Source organism: Pollachius pollachius (genome assembly GCF_949987615.1).
Source record: "Pollachius pollachius genome assembly, chromosome: 17".
In the NCBI taxonomy this organism is placed as follows: Eukaryota; Metazoa; Chordata; class Actinopteri; order Gadiformes; family Gadidae; genus Pollachius; species Pollachius pollachius.
In genome coordinates, this window is record NC_136950.1 from 15,014,776 (window position 1) to 15,036,627 (window position 21,852).

At 44.3% G+C, this 21,852-nt stretch overlaps 1 protein-coding gene across 1 annotated transcript; it reads right to left on the minus strand.

Annotated features, from left to right (window-relative positions):
- Nucleotides 1–5,420: 5,420 nt before the first annotated feature.
- On the minus strand, nt 5,421–16,511 carry spag6 (sperm associated antigen 6; the record flags this gene model as incomplete). The annotated part of the gene is made up of 11 exons (XM_079754895.1): nt 5,421–5,484; nt 6,308–6,453; nt 6,905–7,021; nt 7,800–7,991; nt 8,398–8,550; nt 8,961–9,134; nt 13,557–13,762; nt 15,213–15,396; nt 15,961–16,127; nt 16,261–16,356; nt 16,487–16,511. 11 exons carry the CDS (start codon nt 16,509–16,511, stop codon nt 5,421–5,423), a joined length of 1,524 nt encoding a protein of 507 aa, XP_079611021.1.
- Between the last annotated feature and the right edge of the window lie 5,341 nt (nt 16,512–21,852).

Below are 21,852 nucleotides of genomic sequence, written 5' to 3' on the forward strand. Positions count from 1 at the left end.
TCTTTTTCACACGAGTTGTCTCAGCGATACACAATACACTCTGTGCACCCGGGCCAGTACAGGTCCGGTGTAAACGCCTGTGTTCAGCGCGTCATGCGTCTCCGATGTTTGCGATTGGCCCACCTATGTTGCGCTCTTCTTGTAGAGCTATGGATGAAGAAGGGAAGGCTGGGCTGGTCAAACTTCCATAGAGGGAGGGGGAGCAAAAGGACCAACTGTCCTGGTCCATTGCGTTTTTGGATTTAAGTCCCGAGCCACAGGCACCAAACCGGGTCAACAGGCGGCTGTGGTTGATGATAACAAACCCCTGACTGCTGTGATTCCCTGTTCTTTTTTTAATTGGGTTTTCCCATTGGAAATCCCTCCCCATCGCCCCTTAAGTTCTCCCCCGTTGCCATCAGCACCTTACTAACTCCTAATCACAGAATAAATAAGTAAATGTTGCACTTTTATTTGCTCATTTGTTATTCCCTCTTTCTCTGTTACATGCACAACATAAAGCACTGTCCCTAGAGATCCAATAAGCCCCACCCTCCTATCTAGTCACGCTCCCTGGGTGTCAGAAGGGATTGACTCAAAATAAATAAAGGAACCGTTCCAATAATAATTGCACCTTCGCACCTATCTGACCGAGTGTTATTATGAGTGTGCGGTTGGGGGGGTCACATTGTGTGTGTGTGTGTGTGTGTGTGTGTGTGTGTGTGTGTGTGACTGTGACTGTGTTCCAACAGAAGACAAAGTGAGCGGGATGTGTGTGTGTGTGTGCGGGGGGGGGGGGGGGGGGGGGGGGGGGGGGCCTGTGTATGTGGGGTCAGCAGCCGCGGGTTGTATAGTTAGTGTTGTTCTGAGTGCTTATGGTCCCGTCCGGCCAGTGGATCAGTTCTGGAGCCTGGTGGATGCGCTAACCCCTTGTGTGATTTGTGTTGTTGCTATTGTTGTGGTTGTTACTGTGGACGTTGATGAACGGTGGTTTTATCTGTGTTTGGATCTGGGTGGATTTATAATGTATCAATGTCTCAATTTCTGTTTGTTTGTTTTGAATGTCTTTCTTTTTCTTATCCGGTTTGGTTGAATTGTTTTTTTTGTATATTTTGCACAAGAGGAAAGGAACCAAATGTTATGCATATGATCCCAATTAGTTGATGTGGTCTTAAGAAGGGAAATGCAATATTATATGTGTATGTACGTGACAAGACTGTGCGTGCGATGTTGTTCAACAGTTATGGGTAACCAACTAAAACAGAAAAATCCCCCCAAAAAAAATTGTACCATCGTTCTTCTTGACTATTCTTAACTCATGCAAAAAGTTATATTCACATTTATATTTTTACATTGCATTTAAGTCGTGAAATATAGTTGTATAAAATTAAAAAAGCGATAAACCCTGCCCTTCCCTGCCCTCTAGAGAGTGTGTGTGTGTGTGTGTGTGTGTGTGTGTGTGTGTGTGTGTGTGTGGTGGTCCTGTGTTGAATGAAGAATGACACTGCTTGAATTTGTACAAAAGCTTACTATAATATAAACATGTACTGTAACAAAGAGGAAAAAGAAGGCAAAAAAAATATGCATGTCGCAGGACTGAGTTTCAATTCGTTCTCCTTCTGTGCTCTTGTGTGTGTCGTCTTGCGGCTCCATGTCCATGGTTTGATGTCCGCATCCCTCTTCCCCACTCTCTCGACCTGTCTCTGCTCTCTGACGTAAACAGTGTGCACCATGCTTCACTATACCTATTGTTTTCATTATATACACTGTGCAAGAGGTGTGCCTTTTTATTCTGAAAATTATTTAATTTTGTATTTTGTAATCTTTTTGTTCATTCTTTTTTTTCTTTCGTTCGTTCCTATCTTTTGTTTTTAGCAAAAGGTAAACAGATTATTTTAATATTTTGAGGGTCTTTTGTTTTTTGTTGCTTTTACATTGTTTATTGTAGGCTTTTTATTTTCATCTTTGCCACCTCCTTCGCCACCAAAAAGCTGAAGTGTTATCGTTCCATGGGAAAGTTCATTAAACCACTCATGCCAAGACCACACTTAGCCATGGTGTTTTTCAACTCTTTTCAACCTGTTGGCTTGATTTTCTTTCTCCAAGTGAACCCTTTGCTCCAGAACTATTCTTTCTACCCATTAAGGTAGACTATATTCACATGTCCTATGCTCTCGAGAACTACCAGCAAAGCTGCAATTAAATTCTTAGAACGTGGAGAAGTGCATGCTGAGAGATGGAGTATCCGGAACGCATTAATCCTATGCCTAACGTCATGGATAGTCCACATTCTGGTTGCATAGACAGACGCAACAGCACGCAACTCGTCAAGAGTTTTAGATGCTTTGCCATTGCTTACGTCTTGTCTTCTATCATGTCCTACTACTACTCTCTTCCTATCTGCTTCTTTTTTTTTTTTTAAACCCTCAAAACATTTAGCTTTTCATTTAATTTACATTCACTTTGCCAAAAGTATTGTGTTGAGCAGTGGAGACTGCCCCATCCACGCTTCAGGGTATCTGAGCTTCAGGAGCTGTGTAGTGTAAAGTGGTTCTGCGCTCCATTTTAATGGGATGCTTTGGTTTAACTAACTCATATGAACATGTGGGAAGTTCCGAGCTATGTGAAACACGCCTTGTGTCATCTACATGTGGTTTTATGAAGTGTAAAGGGAAACGTGTTATTATTATTATTATTATTATTATTATTATTATTATATCAAGGTAATGACTGAAAACTCGTTTGCTATTGGAAACATTTGCAGGGTGGCAGAAATGGACCTCGGTCTGATCATGGCCACAGTCAGTATAAAAAGACATGTGTGTGTAATGTCTGACAACGACCATTGGGGGTCATCGTTTCCCATCCCCCGCCAAACCCACCAGCCCTTCCTTATGAGGGAGAGAGGCCAACGCTGTTGTGTTGTGTTTGTTGTTCTACACCTATAATGACTATGATATCCATAATAATACACTCCCATTTCATCAGCATTCACTAAAACCAATTAAAGCACTTGGTCTGATAACTCGGCCTGCTCTGCTTTGTTCTTTGTTTAGTTGCTTTGTAAGCCCTTCAGGTAGGCTGTTCTGTAGCTAGTTGAGGCCATGATCTGAAGGACAGCAGAGATGGAGAGGCTGGGTTCCTTCCAGAGCTTCAACATGATGCTGATGGTGTGAGAAGCCAGTGGTGACATCACCACGCCCTAGTGTGAGTACTGCATCGAGAGGCAGCAGCAGATCTTCCTCGTGCATCATATGACCATACATCAGTACAGTTGTATACCTCCCTTTTTTTGATTTGTTTATGCTCTCCATCCTTTTCTACACATTGAAGTTAGTTTTTTTTTGTTTTTATTTGAGAAAAAGGAGGCATAGAGAAATTATAGAGATTTTTTTTAGAAAAAGGTGGTTTAGAAAATGATGGAGAGAATACTATTTTGAGAAAAAGGAGATGTAGAAAAATGGTCGAGAGAATACAATTTTGAAAAAAAGGAGATGTAAAAATGAGGTTGAGAATAGAAAAACTAGAGGATATTTTTTTGGCTAATATTTTTTGGAAGGAGGTATAAGGAGAAAAAGGAGGTATAGAAAATGAGGAGAATATATTTTTTGGAAAAAGGTGGTATAGAAAACGATGGAGTATAAAAAAGGAGCTGTAGAAAATGATGGAGACAATATTAAAAAAGGAGTTGTATAAAATGATGGAGAGAATAAAAAATCTAGAAAAAGGAGGTATTGAAAAAAGATGGAGAGAATAAAAAATCGAGATAAAGGAGTTGTAGAAAATTGATAGGGAGAATAGAAAATCGAGAAAAAGGAGGTGTAACTGATATATTTTTGGGAAAAATACGTTATAGAAAATGACAGATTTAAAGATTGGAGAAAAAGGAGTTGGTAGAAAAATGTAGAGAATAAAAAAATCGAGAAAAACAGGGTGTTTAACTATTATGGAGAGAATGAAAAATGAGGTATAGAAAAATTATAGAGAGAATATTTCTGCGGTTACCCAAACCTGTTTTAACCAACAGCCCTCACCACTGCACTATCAAGACACATTTTCTCGGAGGTTATACTTTACTTAACAATTCACATGTTGTAGAAGACATTTCCCTTAAATGTAACCTTTCCCCTTCAAGTCCCCCATCATTAATGGCCCTATGTGCTGGGACTCGAACACGAGCTGTTTAGTGTTAACCAGCAGCCCTTACCACTATTCCATCAAGACACCAGTTTAAAAATTCTCAAAGGTTATACTTAACTTTATAGTTCACATGATATAGAAACAAGAGTCGACCAGCCGAGTACTTAAACGGGACTTGAACCCCGGTCTCCAGGGTTAGCTCACAGTTACCTCCACTTCCCCATGTAGATTGGTTACTTAAATTGCGGAAGTTGTATATGGGAGAGAGCACAATAGACATGATAGCATCACTTTAACAACTAAAACACACAACTAGAACACACACGCACATATTTACATATATATGTAGCATATATATTTGTGTGTGTAAGAGCAAAGCATCTCTACTGTGAAAAGGTTGGCTTGGGGGACACAAACATGCTGTACATTAGAGGAAACGGTATGAAAATCTTGATCACACATACAGGCATACATACGTCACTTGAAAATCAGCACAACGATTGCGTATAAGATATTTATTTAACATCAAATTATTAAAAGATGCTACATTAAAATGACTTAAAAATAAGCGCAGAGGTAGGCTACCACACGATGACCAAGAGCATGACGTAGTGTGTGAAAACAATTTTATTCGATTTTTTTAAATCTGTTAGCTTGTTTTGCGGAAAACCAAGAAAGACGTTGTCGCCATGTGTGACGCAGCTGTTGCAAAATAAATAGAAAGCTGATACTTTAGGAAAATGGCCGCCAGAGGGCAGACTACACCGGGAAGTCACACAAATGGTCGCATGTGTGGTAGGAATCATGGACCTATTAAAGAAGTAGGAAGGAATGCCTATTATCAATGGTGGAAGACGGGAATTTGAGTTGTTTAACTGTAAGAAACATTTTATACTTCCATTTGATGTTTGATGTTTTTTACTGGCCTTGATGTAAACCCCATAACATAGCAAAACAAATCCCCACAAGATTAAGGAGCTGAATCTCAATGACTGCACTTTTTACATTTTAAATTGGTTTAATTGAATTACAGGCATTGTAAATAAAACCGGTTCTCTGCATTTTATAATAAAAAAGGACCTAAACATTGATGGACAATCATAAGAAGTCTTTGCATTTTAACAAACGTCTCACATTTCCATGTCTGGTGCCTAGTCATATCTAAAATGAAAAAATAGAAATCATTTGGCGACAAAGACAATACTCAGAGTACGAAAATCTGGATGATAAAACGTTTAATTCACCGTAGAGACCTGTACTTAAATCTAAAGAGTAAAACGCTGTGTGGGGTTCCGGTTCATTCACCCTGGCAAGAACTTCTCCGCCCGCTCCAGTAAGACTTCCGAGTAGCCCGGTGAGTAGAACCTGCAGCGAAGAAAGTGGAGGAAAAAAGTGTTTTGTTAAATAGCTGCAACAGTATATTGGTAATCTCATAATACCTTTACCAATATGATGTACCACCCACCAGCCTTCCAATTGGAAATGGCCAGAAAACCCTGTTATCCCTAAAGGGAAAGTCAACTCCAAAATCAATTTTTTCAGTCGAAAACACTTTGGTGAAGTGTTTTTATCTTTTGACTCTGTAAATGTACCAAACAACGTAAAACAGGGAAACTCTGAATAATACAAGCCTGCCACTCAACTCAGCTTTTCCTGTGCGCCATGGGTTTGACCCATGTCACACAGTCTAAAAGACTGTCACCATGGCAACTTGTAGGCGGAAGTTCTCCTGCCAAAAACGTTGTTTACTCATCCTTTCATTTAGTTTACCTTGTGTGTTTTAAGCGACGCATGTTTGTGTGCTGGCTATGGTAAATGGACTGCATTTATAGAGCCCTTTTGGAACCAATGGCCACCCAAAGCGCTTAACAATATTGCCTAACATTCACCCATTCATGCACACATTCACACACCGACGGCGGCGTCAGCCACGCAGGGCGACAGCCAGCTCGTCGGGAGCAGTCAGGGTTAGGTGCCTTGCTCGGAGACACCTCGACACTCAGCTAGGAGGAGCCGGGGATCGAACAAGCAACCTTGCGGATACCAGCCAACCCGCTCTGCCTCCTGAGCTACATGCCATGCCCCTGCAAGTGTGTGTTCCCTTGTTCATGTGTGTGTGCGTGCATGCGTCTCTGCATGGACCCAACCACTGGCTGGATGTGCGGGGCGCAACGGGACCGGTGCCCACCTGACGATCTCCTCAGGGTAGCAGTTGTTGATGACCATGATGTACTCCTGCATGGCCGACCCGGGCTCCGCCTCCATCTCCTGCATCTTCTTCAGACCGCCGCTCGTCACGAACAGACGCCGCGCCTTGCTGTCGTGGGGCAGCACCTGAGCGGAAGGTAACCGTGACGACGCCTTTAGCCACGGGGGCCATTCAGCCAGTGCCACGTCAGCCAGCCACGTGGAGATGACGGTACGACTGGTTGAATGGCAGCCAGAGGCGCGGCAGATTCTATGTATATGGCTCTCGAAAGTATGTGTAGTTTTATTAAAGGTGACATATTATACCACCAGGTGCGAGTGTGACTAGAGTGTGATTACAATCCGTTTTGAAAATCTGCCAAAACGGCTTGAAACGTCTAGTCACACTCACACCTTTAAATAATATTAATTATAATCGTTATTATAAAAATCATCAGCCACATCGTTATTACTCATTTTCAGGACCAGCCCCTCCACATCTCTACAATGAAAAGAAAGGAAACCGTTGAATAGACAGTTTAGCGCTGGAAGACCTTCTGGACCCTTGTGGCTGTTCCCCCCCGCCCTGCTGTCGTACCTTGCTGAACTGGCAGAGCACGTGCTTGAGGATGTTGCTGGGGGCCTCGTAGAGGAGGGGCTCCAGGGCCGGCAGGTGGGTGCACTTCTGCAGCACGCTCTTCAGGGCCTTCTTACACTGGGGGGGGCGCACAGGGAGACAGGAAGTGTTAGAATCGTATGTGATGATGGGAATGGGCGTTTCAATATCATTTTCCAGGGGTTAAGGGCCCCCTAACCCCTCGAAAATGATGTTGAACGACCCCCAATAGGTCAATATGCCATCAATGACTCCCTATTCCATTGAATAGTGTGGGGATGACCAATGGCGTCGCTCGTATCAGAGCGCGTTTACTGCTGGGATTCCTTTCATTTAGGTGCAGTGGAATCGCCAGCATGGAGAAAAGAGCAACACTGACTTGCAAAACTGGACCAGGATGGAGACAGTTAACGAGGTGTAATCTTTTTAGCCACTCACCACAGTTAGTGGGCTTGTATCAAATTCAGAGCGTAACTCTGCACTTTAGAGTGTTGGAGCCAAGCTAGCCTAAAACTTCACAGTATCTCACAGTGTAACTCCATGGAGCCTAGCTAGCTAACTTATATGTGTAACATGTGAGAGTGTCAGCCTGGTGATTCCAGCTAGCCAACTACACGTGTGTATCTCAGAGTGTGGCTCCATGGAGCCCAGATAGCTAACTAGACGTGTGTCTCAGAGCGTTCTTGATTGCAGTGGGCCAACAGTGGGCTAACAAGTGGGCAAGCAAGAAGTGAGCCTACTGCAATCCACCGCAATCCACAGCAATCCAATTTCGTTGCATCCTGTGCAATTCTATTCTATTCTGTCTTGTGATTCCAGCTCGCTAACTAACACGTGTGACCCAGAGCGCCGGTGCCTTGTCTCCCAGCCCCCCCACCTTGACCTGCAGGTCCTCGGAGCTGTTGGCGTCCAGGTACAGCTGCAGCAGCGTGGGCAGCAGGTGGGCCGCCGCCACCGCCCGGGCGTGCTCCGGCGTGTGGCGCCCGATCTGCCCCAGGGCCCAGGCCGCCGCCGCCCTCATGTGGTCCTCACGCTCCTCCGACAGACACAGGGCCAGCTGCGGCACCCCCTGGAGGGCGGGAGGGCGCAGGGCAGCGTGTGAAGTGATGGCATCCACCCATGTACCGGACGTGTTACAATGTGATTTAGACGAGCAGCTCATCCACGACACTCAGGCAGGAGGATGTGCCGACAAAATGTTTGTGTTATGTCTGCGTGTTACATGGAGGTAAGTGCTACTTATCGCCATGTGTGTGACGTGTATATTTATGTTTTCATAATCATATTCACAAATGCGCCCGTCGTTGTTTGTGGTTTTATTTTTCCCAGCCACAGCTGTACGCCACTTTTGGATTAAAAGCATCTTCTTAAATGACCTCATGTGAATGTTTGTGTTTATGGAACACAATGGTTAAATGGGAGGCGAAATGTTAAATGGGGGGCGCACACACACACACACACACACACACACACACCTTGGCCACGATGACGGCCATGGCCAGGTTCTCGGTGTGTGCGGCCACGTATCCCAGCATCATGACCCCAGGCAGGCGCACGTTCCCGCTGCTGTCGCCCAGGTAGTCCACCACTGCCGCCACGCCGCCACAGTTCACGATGAACTGGGCCAGCTAGACGTGGACACACGCACAGAGACAGCTGCACAAACACGTATATGCACAACGACACAAATGCGATAACCTTATAGTTTGCATTGTGAGCACATTGGTCTCTCTATGACCTTTCTGACCTTTGTGCAGATATAAACCTGTATGTGTGGGTGGATGCTTACGTTTGTGTGTGTGCGTGTGTGTGTGTGTGTGTGTGTGTGTGTGTGTGGTTTGTGTGTGTGTGCGGGCTTGCTTGCGTGTGTGTGGGTGTTTGGATGCTCGTGTGCGTGTATTTGTGTGCATGTATTTGTGTGTGTGTTTGTGTGTGTGTGTGTGTGTGTGTGTGTGTGTGTGTGCATGCGCATGTGCGTGTGCGCTAGCTCACACGGGTGTGTGCATGTGGGTTCCTAGTGTGCCGACGGCTTCGGTACCTCAGGCGTGTGCTTGACCACCTCCCTCATGAGCGTGGTGACGTTCTTCCTGACGTAGTCGTCGGGGTCCCGCAGGCAGGCCAACGCGGCCGGGAACACCTCCGCCTCCACCACCAACTCCGCCAGCCCCACAGAGTGCTTGCTCATCTGGCTCAGGGCAGACAGCACATGCCTCTGGGGGAGGGAGGGAAGGACGGAGAGAAGGACGGACAGAGGGAGAGAGGGATTGAGAGAGGGAGGGAGGGAGAGAGGGAGGGATGGAGGGAGAGAGGGACGGAGGGAGGGAGGGAGAGAGGGAGGGAGGGATGGAGGGAGAGGGACAGAGAGAGGGACGGAGGGAGAGAGGGAGGGATGGAGGGACGGAGGGAGAGCGGGAGGGATGGAGGGAGAGGGACGGAGAGAGGGACGGAGGGACAGAGGGAGGGATGGAGGGAGAGGGACGGAGGGAGAGAGGGAGGGAGGGAGGGACGGAGGGAGAGCGGGAGGGATGGAGGGAGAGGGAGAGAGGGAGGGATGGAGGGAGAGGGATGGAGGGAGAGAGGGAGGGATGGCGAGAGAGGGACGTAGAGAGGGAGGATAGAGTACAGTTGGTTACAGTATAGTGGGGCAGCTTAGCTAGAAATGATATAAGGATTGTGCATTTTATGATAAAAGCGTCCAATTTGGTACACCTGTAGCCAAATCGAACAAAATTAGATGTGGAGGCTCAACGAATTTTCAATATGGCGGCCATTTCCAAGATGGCCGCCAGTAAACGTCTGCTTTGAGATTAAATTTCACATTAACAACGGATAACAGGTGATAGAAACATGAAATTTGGTACAATTATAGAAAGAGAAATGGGGAACATGTAGAGGGATCAAGACTTGAATATTGTGGCCATTTTCAAAATGGCCACCAGTCACAACTTTCTTTAGATAAAATTTCATTTTAACAATGGATAATAAGAGATAGAAGCATCAGATTTGGTAGTTATGCTCAAAGACAAAAAAGAAAAAAAATACAGATATGGACCCATCATACATTTTTGATTCAAACATTTTTGAAAAATGGCTGCCGGTGACAACTCTTTTTAGATCAATTTTCATAATAATGATGGACATAAATGATATGAGGATATATGTTGGATTTATCTACTAAGCATAGCACTTGGGATCCTTCATTTGAATTACTCCTTTTTCAATATGGTGGCAAAGATGGCAGCCAACCAAAAATGTTCAAGATGGCGGGCATGCCTGGTCGCCTAGGAAAACAGTGCTTTCAATACAATTGCATTTATCTTATTTGGGTATCAGTTAGGGTTAGAGTTAGGGTAGTCTGTGTAGATGTGTGTACATTCACATTTCCACAAAATAAAATTGCCCTAAATAGAGTGGATGTCAAAGCACAACCAGGGCACACTGGTGACGCCACTGCTGTGAAACTCAGCATGGGGTTCAGTGACAGCTAATACACTCTGCTTTATAAAGCATCACTTATTTGTGGTACTTTAGTGGTAGTGTAGTTTAGTTTCCTAAATGCTATCTAATGTTAGCCCCACATCTAGTTGTTGGTGACATAATGTAGTTAGATAGCCGCACCTGAATAGACAGGAAGTGCCAGCGCGGGAGTGCGGAACCAAGGGTAACGCGGCTTTAAATGATTTTCATTTAGTTACCCGGAAGGTGTACAGATCGCACAGGAACTAAATGTCACTGGATGAACGATCGGGCTAGGTGTAGGGTAGTGATCACATCTGAACCTTGTTGTATCCCATATGTTAATGTGCTTTAATAAAGGTGGTAAAAGGATAATTCTTCGGCCTTCACTTAAGAAAATGGTGAAGAACTTTAAAGTTGTGAATCATGTTGATCAAAGGTCTACATCTAAGACAGACTGGAATCTGCAACATATCAGGAAGTCAAAGCAGAAGAAGCATTGACATGCCCATTGAAAATACGCGAGTAGACAAGGGGAGGGGATACAGTTCACTTGCAGAGCATTTGACAAAGTTCAATGAACTTGGACAGCTCCCTTCAATGTTCGCACTTGGACGGTTAGATGAGGGTCAAGGAATTGAAGCAGCCATGGTTGCAAATAAAGCTAAATACCATAAAACCTGCCGGCTGAAGTACAATGCAACCATGTTGCAAAGAGCACAGAAGCGACAACTGGACACAGGAGGTAAATGTTCTGGCACCTTGCATAAGCGCACAAGGTACCACTCATCTGAAACCAGACAGGATAACTGCTTCTTCTGCGAACAACCTGCTGGCCATGGTGTCCTTCATGTTGCTGCAACATTCCAGTTGGACAAAATGGTACGCACTTGTGCTAGCCTACTTCAAGACATAGGGCTACTACGTAAACTTAGTGCCGGGGACATGGTGGCCATAGAAGCAAAATATCCCATCCAATGCCTAGTAGGTCTCTATAATCGTGCCAGAGATGCCAACCTAGAAGATCTTGATGATAATGGGCAGGGACAGGCAGCATTAGCCTCTAGCATCGCGTTTGCTGAGTTGGTCCTTTATATAGAAGAGACCAGACAAGAAGCAGAAACAGCACCAGTCAACATTCTAGCTGAACTCGTCCAGCTCTGCAAGTTCTGAATGGCACAGCTAGGTGTAGAGGTTGATAATAGGGTTCACTCTACCCGGCTGAAGGAGAGGCTTCTTGCTGAGTTCCCTGACATGCAAGCATACACCAAGGGCAAAGGGGTCCTGATGGCCTTTGAAGAAGACATTGGCACTGCCCTTACAAAAGCCTGTGAACATGATAGAAATCAAGATGCTGTACACGTTGCGCATGCTGCACAGATTGTCCGCCGTCACATATTTGGTGAGGCCAAACCATTTAATGGTTTCTCTGAAAGATGCCAAGAGGATTCTTTGCCACAGATTTTGCTCACCCTAGTGAACATGATCCTAGAAGGACCCAGCATCAAAGATCAGATGGCCAAAGCAACATCTCCAGCTGCACTTGCAATTGCTCGGATGCTAAAATTCAATAGTGTCAAGCACAAACGGACACAAGACACAGCAGCTTCTGTCAGACACAATGCTTCACAGTAGACACCAGTTCCTATATGCGTGGGACTGATGCTGCATGCCCACAAACGTAAAAGGGAACTTGTAGAGAGAGTGGCCAACCTGGGCTTGAGCATATCTCATGATCGTGTTCTTCAGCTGTCAACGCAGACATGTCTGCCATCTGTTTAAAAGAGAACAAGTGGTCTGCCCTCCACAGGATGCAAGCCAGTCCAGCTATGAACTTGTCTGCTGTCAATATAAAAAGGGTTGTGTTAGGCAGTGCAGGTGCAAAAAAGCTGCCTTAGAATGCACAGCTCTCTGTTAATGTGAAGGGGAGTGCTAAATAGACTTTCCCGCGCTGGAACTACTTAGACTATCACATGTGTTGAGTCTTAAGTTGCAGCTTCTGAGCAATTCTGATGTTAATTTACTTTACTTCAGATCCAGAAAAATATAACGACACAAAGATCATCCAAATCAGAGAAATCTATGCAACTTTATTGCAACTACTATTTTTTGCTCGTTGGCTGCCATCTTGGTCACCATCTTGAAAAAAAAGTATAATCTAAATGATAGTTCCCAAGTGCAATGCAGATAAATCCAACATATATCCTTGACATATAATATAATATAATCAACATAATATAATCAACATCACATTATATCCATCATTAATATGAAAATTGATCTAACAGCAGTTGTCACTGGCAGCCAATTTGGAAAATGACCGCCATATTGATCATTTATGAGGGTCCATATCTGTATTTTTTTTTGTGTATTTGGCCATAACGGTACCAAACTTGATGCTTATATTACATATTATCCATTGTTAATGTGAAATCTATTATATATTATCTATCTATAAACAGTTGTCACTGGTGGCCATCTTGAAAAATGGCTGCCATATTGAAAATTTGTCGTGCCTCCACATCTATTTTTTTTCATATTGAAAAGTCTTGATCCCTCCAAATGCTCCCCATGTCTTTGGCTATAACTGTACCAAATTCATGCTCCTATCACATATTATCTATTGTTAATGTGGAATTTCATCTAAAAACAGTTGTCACTGGTGGCAATTTTGAAAAATGGCCACCATATTGAAAAGTCTTGATCTCTCTACATGTTCCCCATGTCTTTGGCTACAACTGTATAAAAATGTATGTTTCTATCTCCTATTATCCATTGCTAATGTGAAATTTAATCTAAAAACAGTTATCACTAGCGGCCATCTTGAAAAATGGCCGCCATATTGAAAATTTGTCGTGCCTCCACATCTAATTTTTTTCTATAGGCCTTTGGCTACAAGCATACCAAATTTGACGCTTTTATCATAAAATGCACAATCCTTCTGGTTATCTACCCCACTAGTAGTCTTAACAAATGCAATATAAAGCTAACAAATAAATAACACTGACGCTGTCATCACTAACATTAGGGACGGACACACACAGGGAGATTGCTTTTTGTAAATCAAGTAATAGCGATACAAAGGAAAGTCTATCAATAAAGGCTAAGGCTGGTAAAAACATACAACTCACGTTTACCTCAGGCTCATAAAGACACACGGGGGTCTCGCCGACCTCACCTTGAGCTTGGCGTCCGGGTTGAGGATCATCTGGGCCAGGTGGGCGATGGCGCCGTTGTCCACCACGCTGTGAGCCAGCTCCGTGGTGTGCTTGGCGATGTCGCTGAGGGCCGAGGCCGAGATGCGCTTGAGGGCCATCTCGGGCTCCTGGAGGCAGAGCACCAGCAGGGGGACGGCCCCGGCCTCCACCACGCACTGGGACAGCTCTGTGTTGTTACGGTGGAACCGAAAGAGATGATTTTACTGTGTTAGCCTGGCTTGGTCGGTCGTGATACCATCTAACACATTTACATTCAGGGCATTGAGCAGACGCTTTTATCCCAAGCGACTTAAGGTTTTTCCAACTGCCAAAAACCTTGGTGTAGTGTTGGACAATCAGTTATGCTGCACCGCAAACATCACTGCGGTGGCCCGATCCTGCAGATTTGCACTTTACAACATCTGCAGGATCCGGCCCTTCCTCACAAGGGAAGCAGCTCAGCTTCTAGTCCAATCACTGGTCATCTCCCGCCTCGACTACTGCAACTCGCTTCTGGCTGGACTCCCTGCCTCTGCGATTAAACCCTTGCAGCGCATCCAGAATGCGGCAGCGCGCCTCGTGTTCAACCTACCAAAGTTCTAACATGTAACCCCCCTCTTCCGAGACCTCCACTGGCTCCCTGTAATAGCTCGCATCAGATTCAAGATGATGGTACTGGCATACAAGGCAGTCGATGGAACTGCCCCTGCCTACCTCCAAGCATTAGTAAAGCCACACACCCCAGCTCGATCCCTCCGCTCAACTACCTCAGCTGGAAGTCTGGTACCGCCATCGCTAAGAGCAAGCAAAGGTCGATCAGCGAAGTCACAACTTTTCTCTGTTTTGGGACCTCAGTGGTGGAACGAGCTCCCTACCGATGTCAGGATCACAGAGTCGCTCACCAGCTTCCGCAAAAGACTAAAAACTCACCTGTTCAGAGTTCACCTCGACTCTGCATAGAAACCAATGCACAGCCACCATTGAATTTTGTACGTCCTGGCACTTGTACATTGCACTTATTCAAGGTACTTAATTGTGTGGCATCTACAGTAGCTGCTATCTTTGCTTTACACAGGGAATGGGTTAGCCTAGCGATTGTAATACTTGCACTTGGTTCTATGAACATCTTTACTGTACCGACAGCGATATATTGTTTCACTTCCGCGTGGTCACTGCGTTGTTGCGTCAACGTCCCACCATAATTCCACCTTTACAACGGTTCATGCACACATTCACACACCGACGGCGGAGTCAACCATGCAAGACGACAGCCCACTCATTGGGGGCAGTTAGGTGCCTTGCTCAGTGACACCTCGACACGCAGCTAGTAGGATCCGGTGGGATCGAACTCGCAACCTTTCATACAGCCCCCAGGTTTTGATACAGTACAACAGGGACATGGTGGTTGAAATAGTGAGAAACGACAACAACAAAATTAACTTCATCATCAAGAAAGGAATCTGCAGAAGGAGCACAGGGAGAGAGGGTACCTCCTTCCAGGGATGGTGAGGAAAGCAACGGGCTGCCATCACGGCGGCATCCCAATCAAAACAGTTCAACTCAAATAGAAAATCAAAGAGATAACAGGCAGAGATGTCCACTGCGGTTGGCGGTGGTGGTGGTGCGGGGGGGCTTACGTTCGTTGTGCCGGGCGACGTACCCCAGGGCCCACGCCGCTGCCTCCTTCACCCCGGGGTCGAACTCCTCCAGGGAGAGCACCAGGGCGTCCAGCCCGCCACAGGCCACCACGGCCAGGGCCAGCCCGGGGGAGTGCTTGGCCACCGCCCGGAGCACGAAGGCCGCTGCCTTCTTGTAAAACCGCTGCAGGGTTCAACGTTGGAGAAGAAGACCTTTTTATCTCCTTTTTTTTTTTTTTTGCCGTCGCGTGAGACCAAACCGTTGGTTGGATTGAACAGTCACACCGTTCAACATTAAATGTACTGTTAACGGGCTTGGGTGGCTGGTAGACATTCATAACAAACTGGGGCCAACCGCTCAGGAACCCTGACGCCTGTAAGAGGGACGAGAGAGAGCGAGAGAGCGAGACACACACACGCTCACACACAAGTAGGAAGAGAGAGAGGTAGAGTGGAGGAAGAAAAGCCTGCTTGCACTCATTGTAAAGTGCTCTTCGATTCTAAAGCAGCCGCAAGGCGGAATGCCAAGTTGGTCTGACACACACCCTCCTTATTCAGCAGACTGACCCTGGCAGAGGCCCCCCTCAGAGTAGGAACCTCTCTCTCTCTCTCTCTCTCTCTCTGTCTCTCTGTCTCTCTCTCTCTCTCTCTCTCTCTCTCTCTCTCTCTGCTACTAAATGGCCCAATGAACCCTAAAATATATTGAATACAAAATATTATATTTTAAATGTTTTTAAAATCCACTCACATTCTGAGAGGCCAGGGAGTGAACCAGCTGAGGGAGGATGTCTCCCTGCACCACGGCCTCGGCCAGGTCGTCGCTGTGATTGGCCAAGCGGCCCAATGCCAGCGCCGCCGTCTGCTGGACGTTGGGAACCGAGTCCAACAGAAGTGGCCGCAGCAAGGTCATCACACCTGGGTTGAAGGTGAGGTGACATCGACAAAACAACAAACATACAACGTTAGCAGAGGTACAAGCGCCAGAGAGCAACTTGTGTGTTACTATTGCAGGTTGTGCAGGCGTCCATTCATCGTGGTTCAACGGTACCTGCGTTTTGAAGGGTTTCTATGTTCTGCGGTCGAGTGGCGAGGTCAGCCACAGTCTGCACGAACTGCAGCCTCGACTGCTGGTAGTGCTCGAAAACTGCAGTTAAAGCGGAAGCATTGTTAACAACCGAGCGTTAACTTCGACTCTTTTTATTTTTTGTCAATCAAAACATCTCATCCGCGGGTCGGATCGCTTTCGATCCGGAAATGGTGGTGGGGGGGCTTACCTTGTAAAACCTGCCGCTGAGTCATGGTGGCGGAACGGACCGAAACAGGGAGGATACTGAGAAGAGGATGTGTGTATAATATAAAGGCTAGGAAATTGCTTGCTTAAGTTGACTCAGAAACACATTTTGAATGCCCGAGTAAAAACGTCCTCGCTTCCCCCCTGCGCGCTCTCAAGTTTGGGGTCTGTTAGTGTTGCCTTGGCAACCATGAAACAGGCAGTCGCTGGAGCCCGGAGCTGTGCTTTTGTTTACGTGTGATGTAGCCACGTATTAGGTTTCCAGGGACAATTAGTCGACCAATCAGCGACGACAGTATGCCTAGTTTATAGGCTATTCATTCTGTGAATTTGTTTTTGTGTCTGCACAGAACATTAATAAAATAATAATAATAAACAGTGATTATAAACAGGGTTTTATATTTGTTTTAAATGTATGCGTCTTATTTCACTGGACTATGATATATACAGTATTTAGGTGAAATGACAAACGCGGGAGATAAATATTGCTATATGCTTCTAGTAGGCTCAGGCTTGGAAGAGTCGTCCCTCCATCCCAACACACACAGATACACACTTATTTGAATTTGAAAAAAATTATACTTTTGAAAATTTATATTTCTAAATATTAATAGTTGTATAAATTGTTTTAGAAGATTATTATCCCTTTATTTTTGATAGAATGATTAGATAAATATGCTCTGAATGCCTTGGATCTATAGTACTCCCTCAATGGAAAACCAATATTATCATACCATTGTATTTTACCTCAAACCTGGAAAATGTATTTTCAGGATCAACATTTACACATTTACACAGTTGGTGGAATAAAACAACTGCCTCCCTTTCTGTCTCATTGTCCTTTACTCTCAGGCTCAAGAAGGATGGAGAAGAGAACCTAATTTGTCCCCAAGGTTTAAGGTCCTTTGGGGAAAACGAACCCTTTTATCAGAATAGAAAAAATACAGATTATATTAATGAATGAACCAAATTTTGAATATTGGTCTTCCTTTTTATTTCCCTTTGTTGGCGTTTTGGAATTATGCTTCCTGTTTATCCAGATGGCTTCCTTTAGGGTTTGGGCCTAGTGGATCCTGAAATGGGATGTGGGGAGGATAGTGAGGCATCATCAGATATTCTCACCCATCACCGCAGAGTTGGCCCTCTCGGCCATCCTTCTCGCTGTGTGTCTGGTTCACCAGGTTCTGCACGGACTTGCACCCCTAAAGTCCAAGCATGCCCACCAGAGACTGGTGTAGGGGGTCCCTGAAGCTGCCGGTGACCTGAGAGTTACCGAGGTCCATCTGATTGGTCGATGCCTGGTAGAATAGGACCAATGAAAAATGTGTCAACACATCTACTTACAATTACAATGGTGGAAATATATTAAAACCTATAAAACAATTATGTTTGTTTTTTTATAAAGCTAAGGTTAAATTAATGTCTTAATAATAACCTAAATAAAAAAGCTGTCTTTGTTGTTGTTTATTGAGAGGTGTAGAGGTATGTGTAGATATGTAAACATTAACGATAAAGGTATATACATTTTAGAAACCAGATGCCACTAAGTCCCTTTCATCACAAGGGGAAATCATGCAAATTCCTTCTCTCTCTCTTTCTCTCTCTCTCTCTCTCTCTCTCTCTCTCTCTCTCTCTCTCTCTCTCTCTCTCTCTCTCTCTCTCTCTCTCTCTCTCTCTCTCTCTCTCTCTCTCTCTCTCCCTGTCAAACTGTCGTACAACCACACACATTTTCTCCTTTTTTTTTATTTCCTCTTTCATTATCCGCATGGTTAAAAACCATGGGCATGACGGACACATGTAATCGGTGACCTCTTGAGTCATAAAAATATTAAACTATAGGCCTAGCCTACAAATAAACAGTAGGCCTAGACGTTTTCGTTTGCCCAGCTGAACCTGGTAGAAAAAGGTCGACTTCTGACACGATTGGGAATGCATTTGATGTCGTTTTATGATGTTGAAAGTGGGAGAGCACAGCATGGTTCTCATTTTAAGTGTAGGGTGATGTAAAGCTAGTGCATGGTGACACTAGCTTTACATGGTATGCAAAGCTACGGCTAGGTTTCATGAGCATTTCTACGGTTCTATCCAGGGGGATTTCTCATTTCTACTTTTGCATGGGCTACAACCTTTAAAACGAGGTCACACATATGTAATATATATATATATAGGCCGATCCAACAAATATAAAAGACAACACCAATCTCTCCTTATTTTTTTCCATGCAACTTATTTAGAGAAAAAATATATAAGCCTGACACTTCATGCACTTGACCCAAGTAGATCCCCTCTTTAGGCTACGGCGGTGTTGAATGTAGGCTATAAATACAAACGTTTGTAAAACTCGACAAACAACGACCGTAGTACATTGATCTCGCGATATGTAATCACCTCGACATGGTTTACGACTTCGTCCTCAAGTCAAAGCTTTTGGACCAAACAGTTTGAGCCTATAAACATCCGATTTATTTCCCTCAAACCGTAACAGAACATCCACGGTGTGTTCGTTTACCGGCCTTGATGTGAGCCCTGCTGCGGGCCCTTGACCTCTGTGAGCTTGCAGAGTCCCTCCGCACACTGCACCTGTCCCCTTTAATCAGGGAGCTTGTCCCTCTGTAACGTCCCTTCTCACCCCTCTCCCGTTACAGTACGCGTCGCTGTCTCTTTGAATAAATGAACTAAAAAAAAACGATCAAATTGAAAATAACACTGGACACTTTTCTTTTTTTAAAACAGTAGTTGTGCCTACTATAAGGGGTTGATCGACGTGTTTATTGTGCTTTTGACCTATACGGCTATGACATTTTTATCTACACATCATCATTTTTTATTGTAGAACTATGAGGTTACATAGATGTTTCGTTGTACAAATCGTATTATTTAAATACCCTGGTCATTTACACGGTGGCCAGATCATAGCCTACAGTATGGCCTCATCTCGGGCTTTCGTTGTCTGGACTTTTTATGCCATTTATTTTGGCTTGACCCTAATAACCTCCCGTAGGCCTAGTTAACCCTCTCGCTTTTAGCTGAAATAGTCCTACGCCTTAAATCCACGATGACAACTCCTATAGGAAAACCAACTCCTACAACAAGTTGCGTTGCAGCTTCATAGACGCCATATATTTGTGTGTGTGTGTGTGTGTGTGTGTGTGTGTGTGTGTGTGTGTGTGTGTGTGTGTGTGTGTCTGTGTTTGTGTGGTTGTCTGTTTGTCTGTGGTTGTCTGTCTGTCTGTCTGTCTGTCTGTCTGTCTGTCTGTCTGTCTGTCTGTCTGTCAGTGTGTCAATACTACCCGGATTAACCAGGCAATATTATTTTACCAATGTTTTGAAAGGGCTAAATCAGTCGATGCTCTGGATAAAACTGGGTGAATAAGAGGCATGCATTTCTGAAAAAAAACGCCAGAACGAAAGCCCGGACCCAAAACATTTACAAGAATCCTAAAAAATGCTCCGATTAACCTATAACATGCAAACTAAATGCGAATGAAATAAACAGCTTCGGTAGGACCCATTGGCACGCTGGGTCGACTCCGGGAAGGCTGTGGATCAGGTAGGGTTAATCATGTGACGTGTGGAATCCGTCTTCATCGCAGCCATCGCAAGCGTCTCTCCTGGAAGCGCAAGGAATTCGTGGTGGAGCAGATTGGTTGTAACTGTGCCGTTCCACCTTAAATAATCCCTCAATTTCCCCCAACCTCCCCTTTAAGAGCTCGGCGCAGGCCCGCGCACGGCCAGAGGGGGGCGCTAGGAGACCAGGGCATCTCTGCAGACAGCACGAAGCAGAGGAGAGCTGCAGTGTGAATATCGAACACGTTTTCCCTGTCCATTTTTTTTTTATATAGAATGAACACACGTTTTTTTGTCTTTCAGGAAAAGCCTTATTTTTATTCCAATGTTAAATTCACACACAGACAATAACTTGTAAGCCTCCCTTGTAAAGAAATATCGAGTAGAAACGCAGACCGTCGGATCAGCATGCACGGTTAATGCAAAGCGCTGGTCTAATTCGTTAAGCGTTGCAGTCGTTTTGAATAATTACGCATGTTAATAAAATCAACACACACTTAACTCAACGAAATATCTCTAAATCCACGCGTCGTCGATGCGATGCTCCTTTCTTTTGAGCGATTCGCCAACCGTAATGGCGAGCAGGGAAAGATCCCAAAACGGTTTATGTGTGTCTTAATTGTATAATTTACTTTGAGCTTTATTTAAAGAATTGATCTTGATAAAATATTCCAATTGCCTCTCATTCGTTTGAGGATCCATAGTCTGATGTACAATACTGTCTTTTCACAGGTTGTTGTTACATTATAATTTAGCCAGCACAACTTTCGTATTTACTCACTTAGACACTTGACTTGAATATTAGCAACATAATATATTCCCGGACTAGAAATCATCAAATAACGTGTTCATGACCTTTTTCGTCTCTCCCTTTAAAGCAGCAATACAAAGAATTAGACAATAGATTACTAATAATCTGCACGCGTTTGGTTCCATGCAATCTGAATCTCACGTCCTCTGCAGGGCCTATGAATGTTTGCTGATCATTTTCTGGTTTGATCTTTGATCAAATGCGAAATAAATAGGCCCTAGGCCTTATAATAAATCCGAGTAGGCAATCGCAGAAGACATTTAGCTGAATTACATCTTCTATCAAAGCAAACAGTCTATTTTTATAACAGTTTAAATGGAAGCGTGTTCCTTTTGAAAGCCTGGAATGGTATGTTACTATAATTTGTAATGAATAACGAGTAACGTATTTAGGCATATAAACGTCTTGCTAACAAGATCCTAAATTTCTGAAAAAAATGCATGCTTCCATTCATAAGCCTTAGTATTTAATTAATTTGTAATTAAAATAAAATAAACTATTTCGATCTATGTAAAGGGTTTTTTCCAATTGTTTCCCAAAACTGTAACCCAACCCTGCATTCAAATGTTAACATTTTGTATTCTGCATGCACCTTTGTTAGGTGTGTTGCGGTATAATAACAAATAGCCTAAATAGGTCTATGACATAACATCTGAAACGGCAATGTACTGATTAATTAACGCACACACACACACACACACAAACACACACACACACACACACACAAACACACACACACACACACACGCACGCGGACGCGCGCGCACACACACGATGTTCACTTTAATATAATAATATATAGTTCTTGACTAAGCTATGTTCAACCTTACGGATTGTAGAGCTCCTAACTGATATATGTTGCATTAATTAGTTTAAGAAAACATATATTTAGTCTGTTGTGTTGTAAGGAGAAAGAAAGGAGGAAAGGAGAAATAACAACAAATTCTCTGTCTCTATAAATATAAATGTTA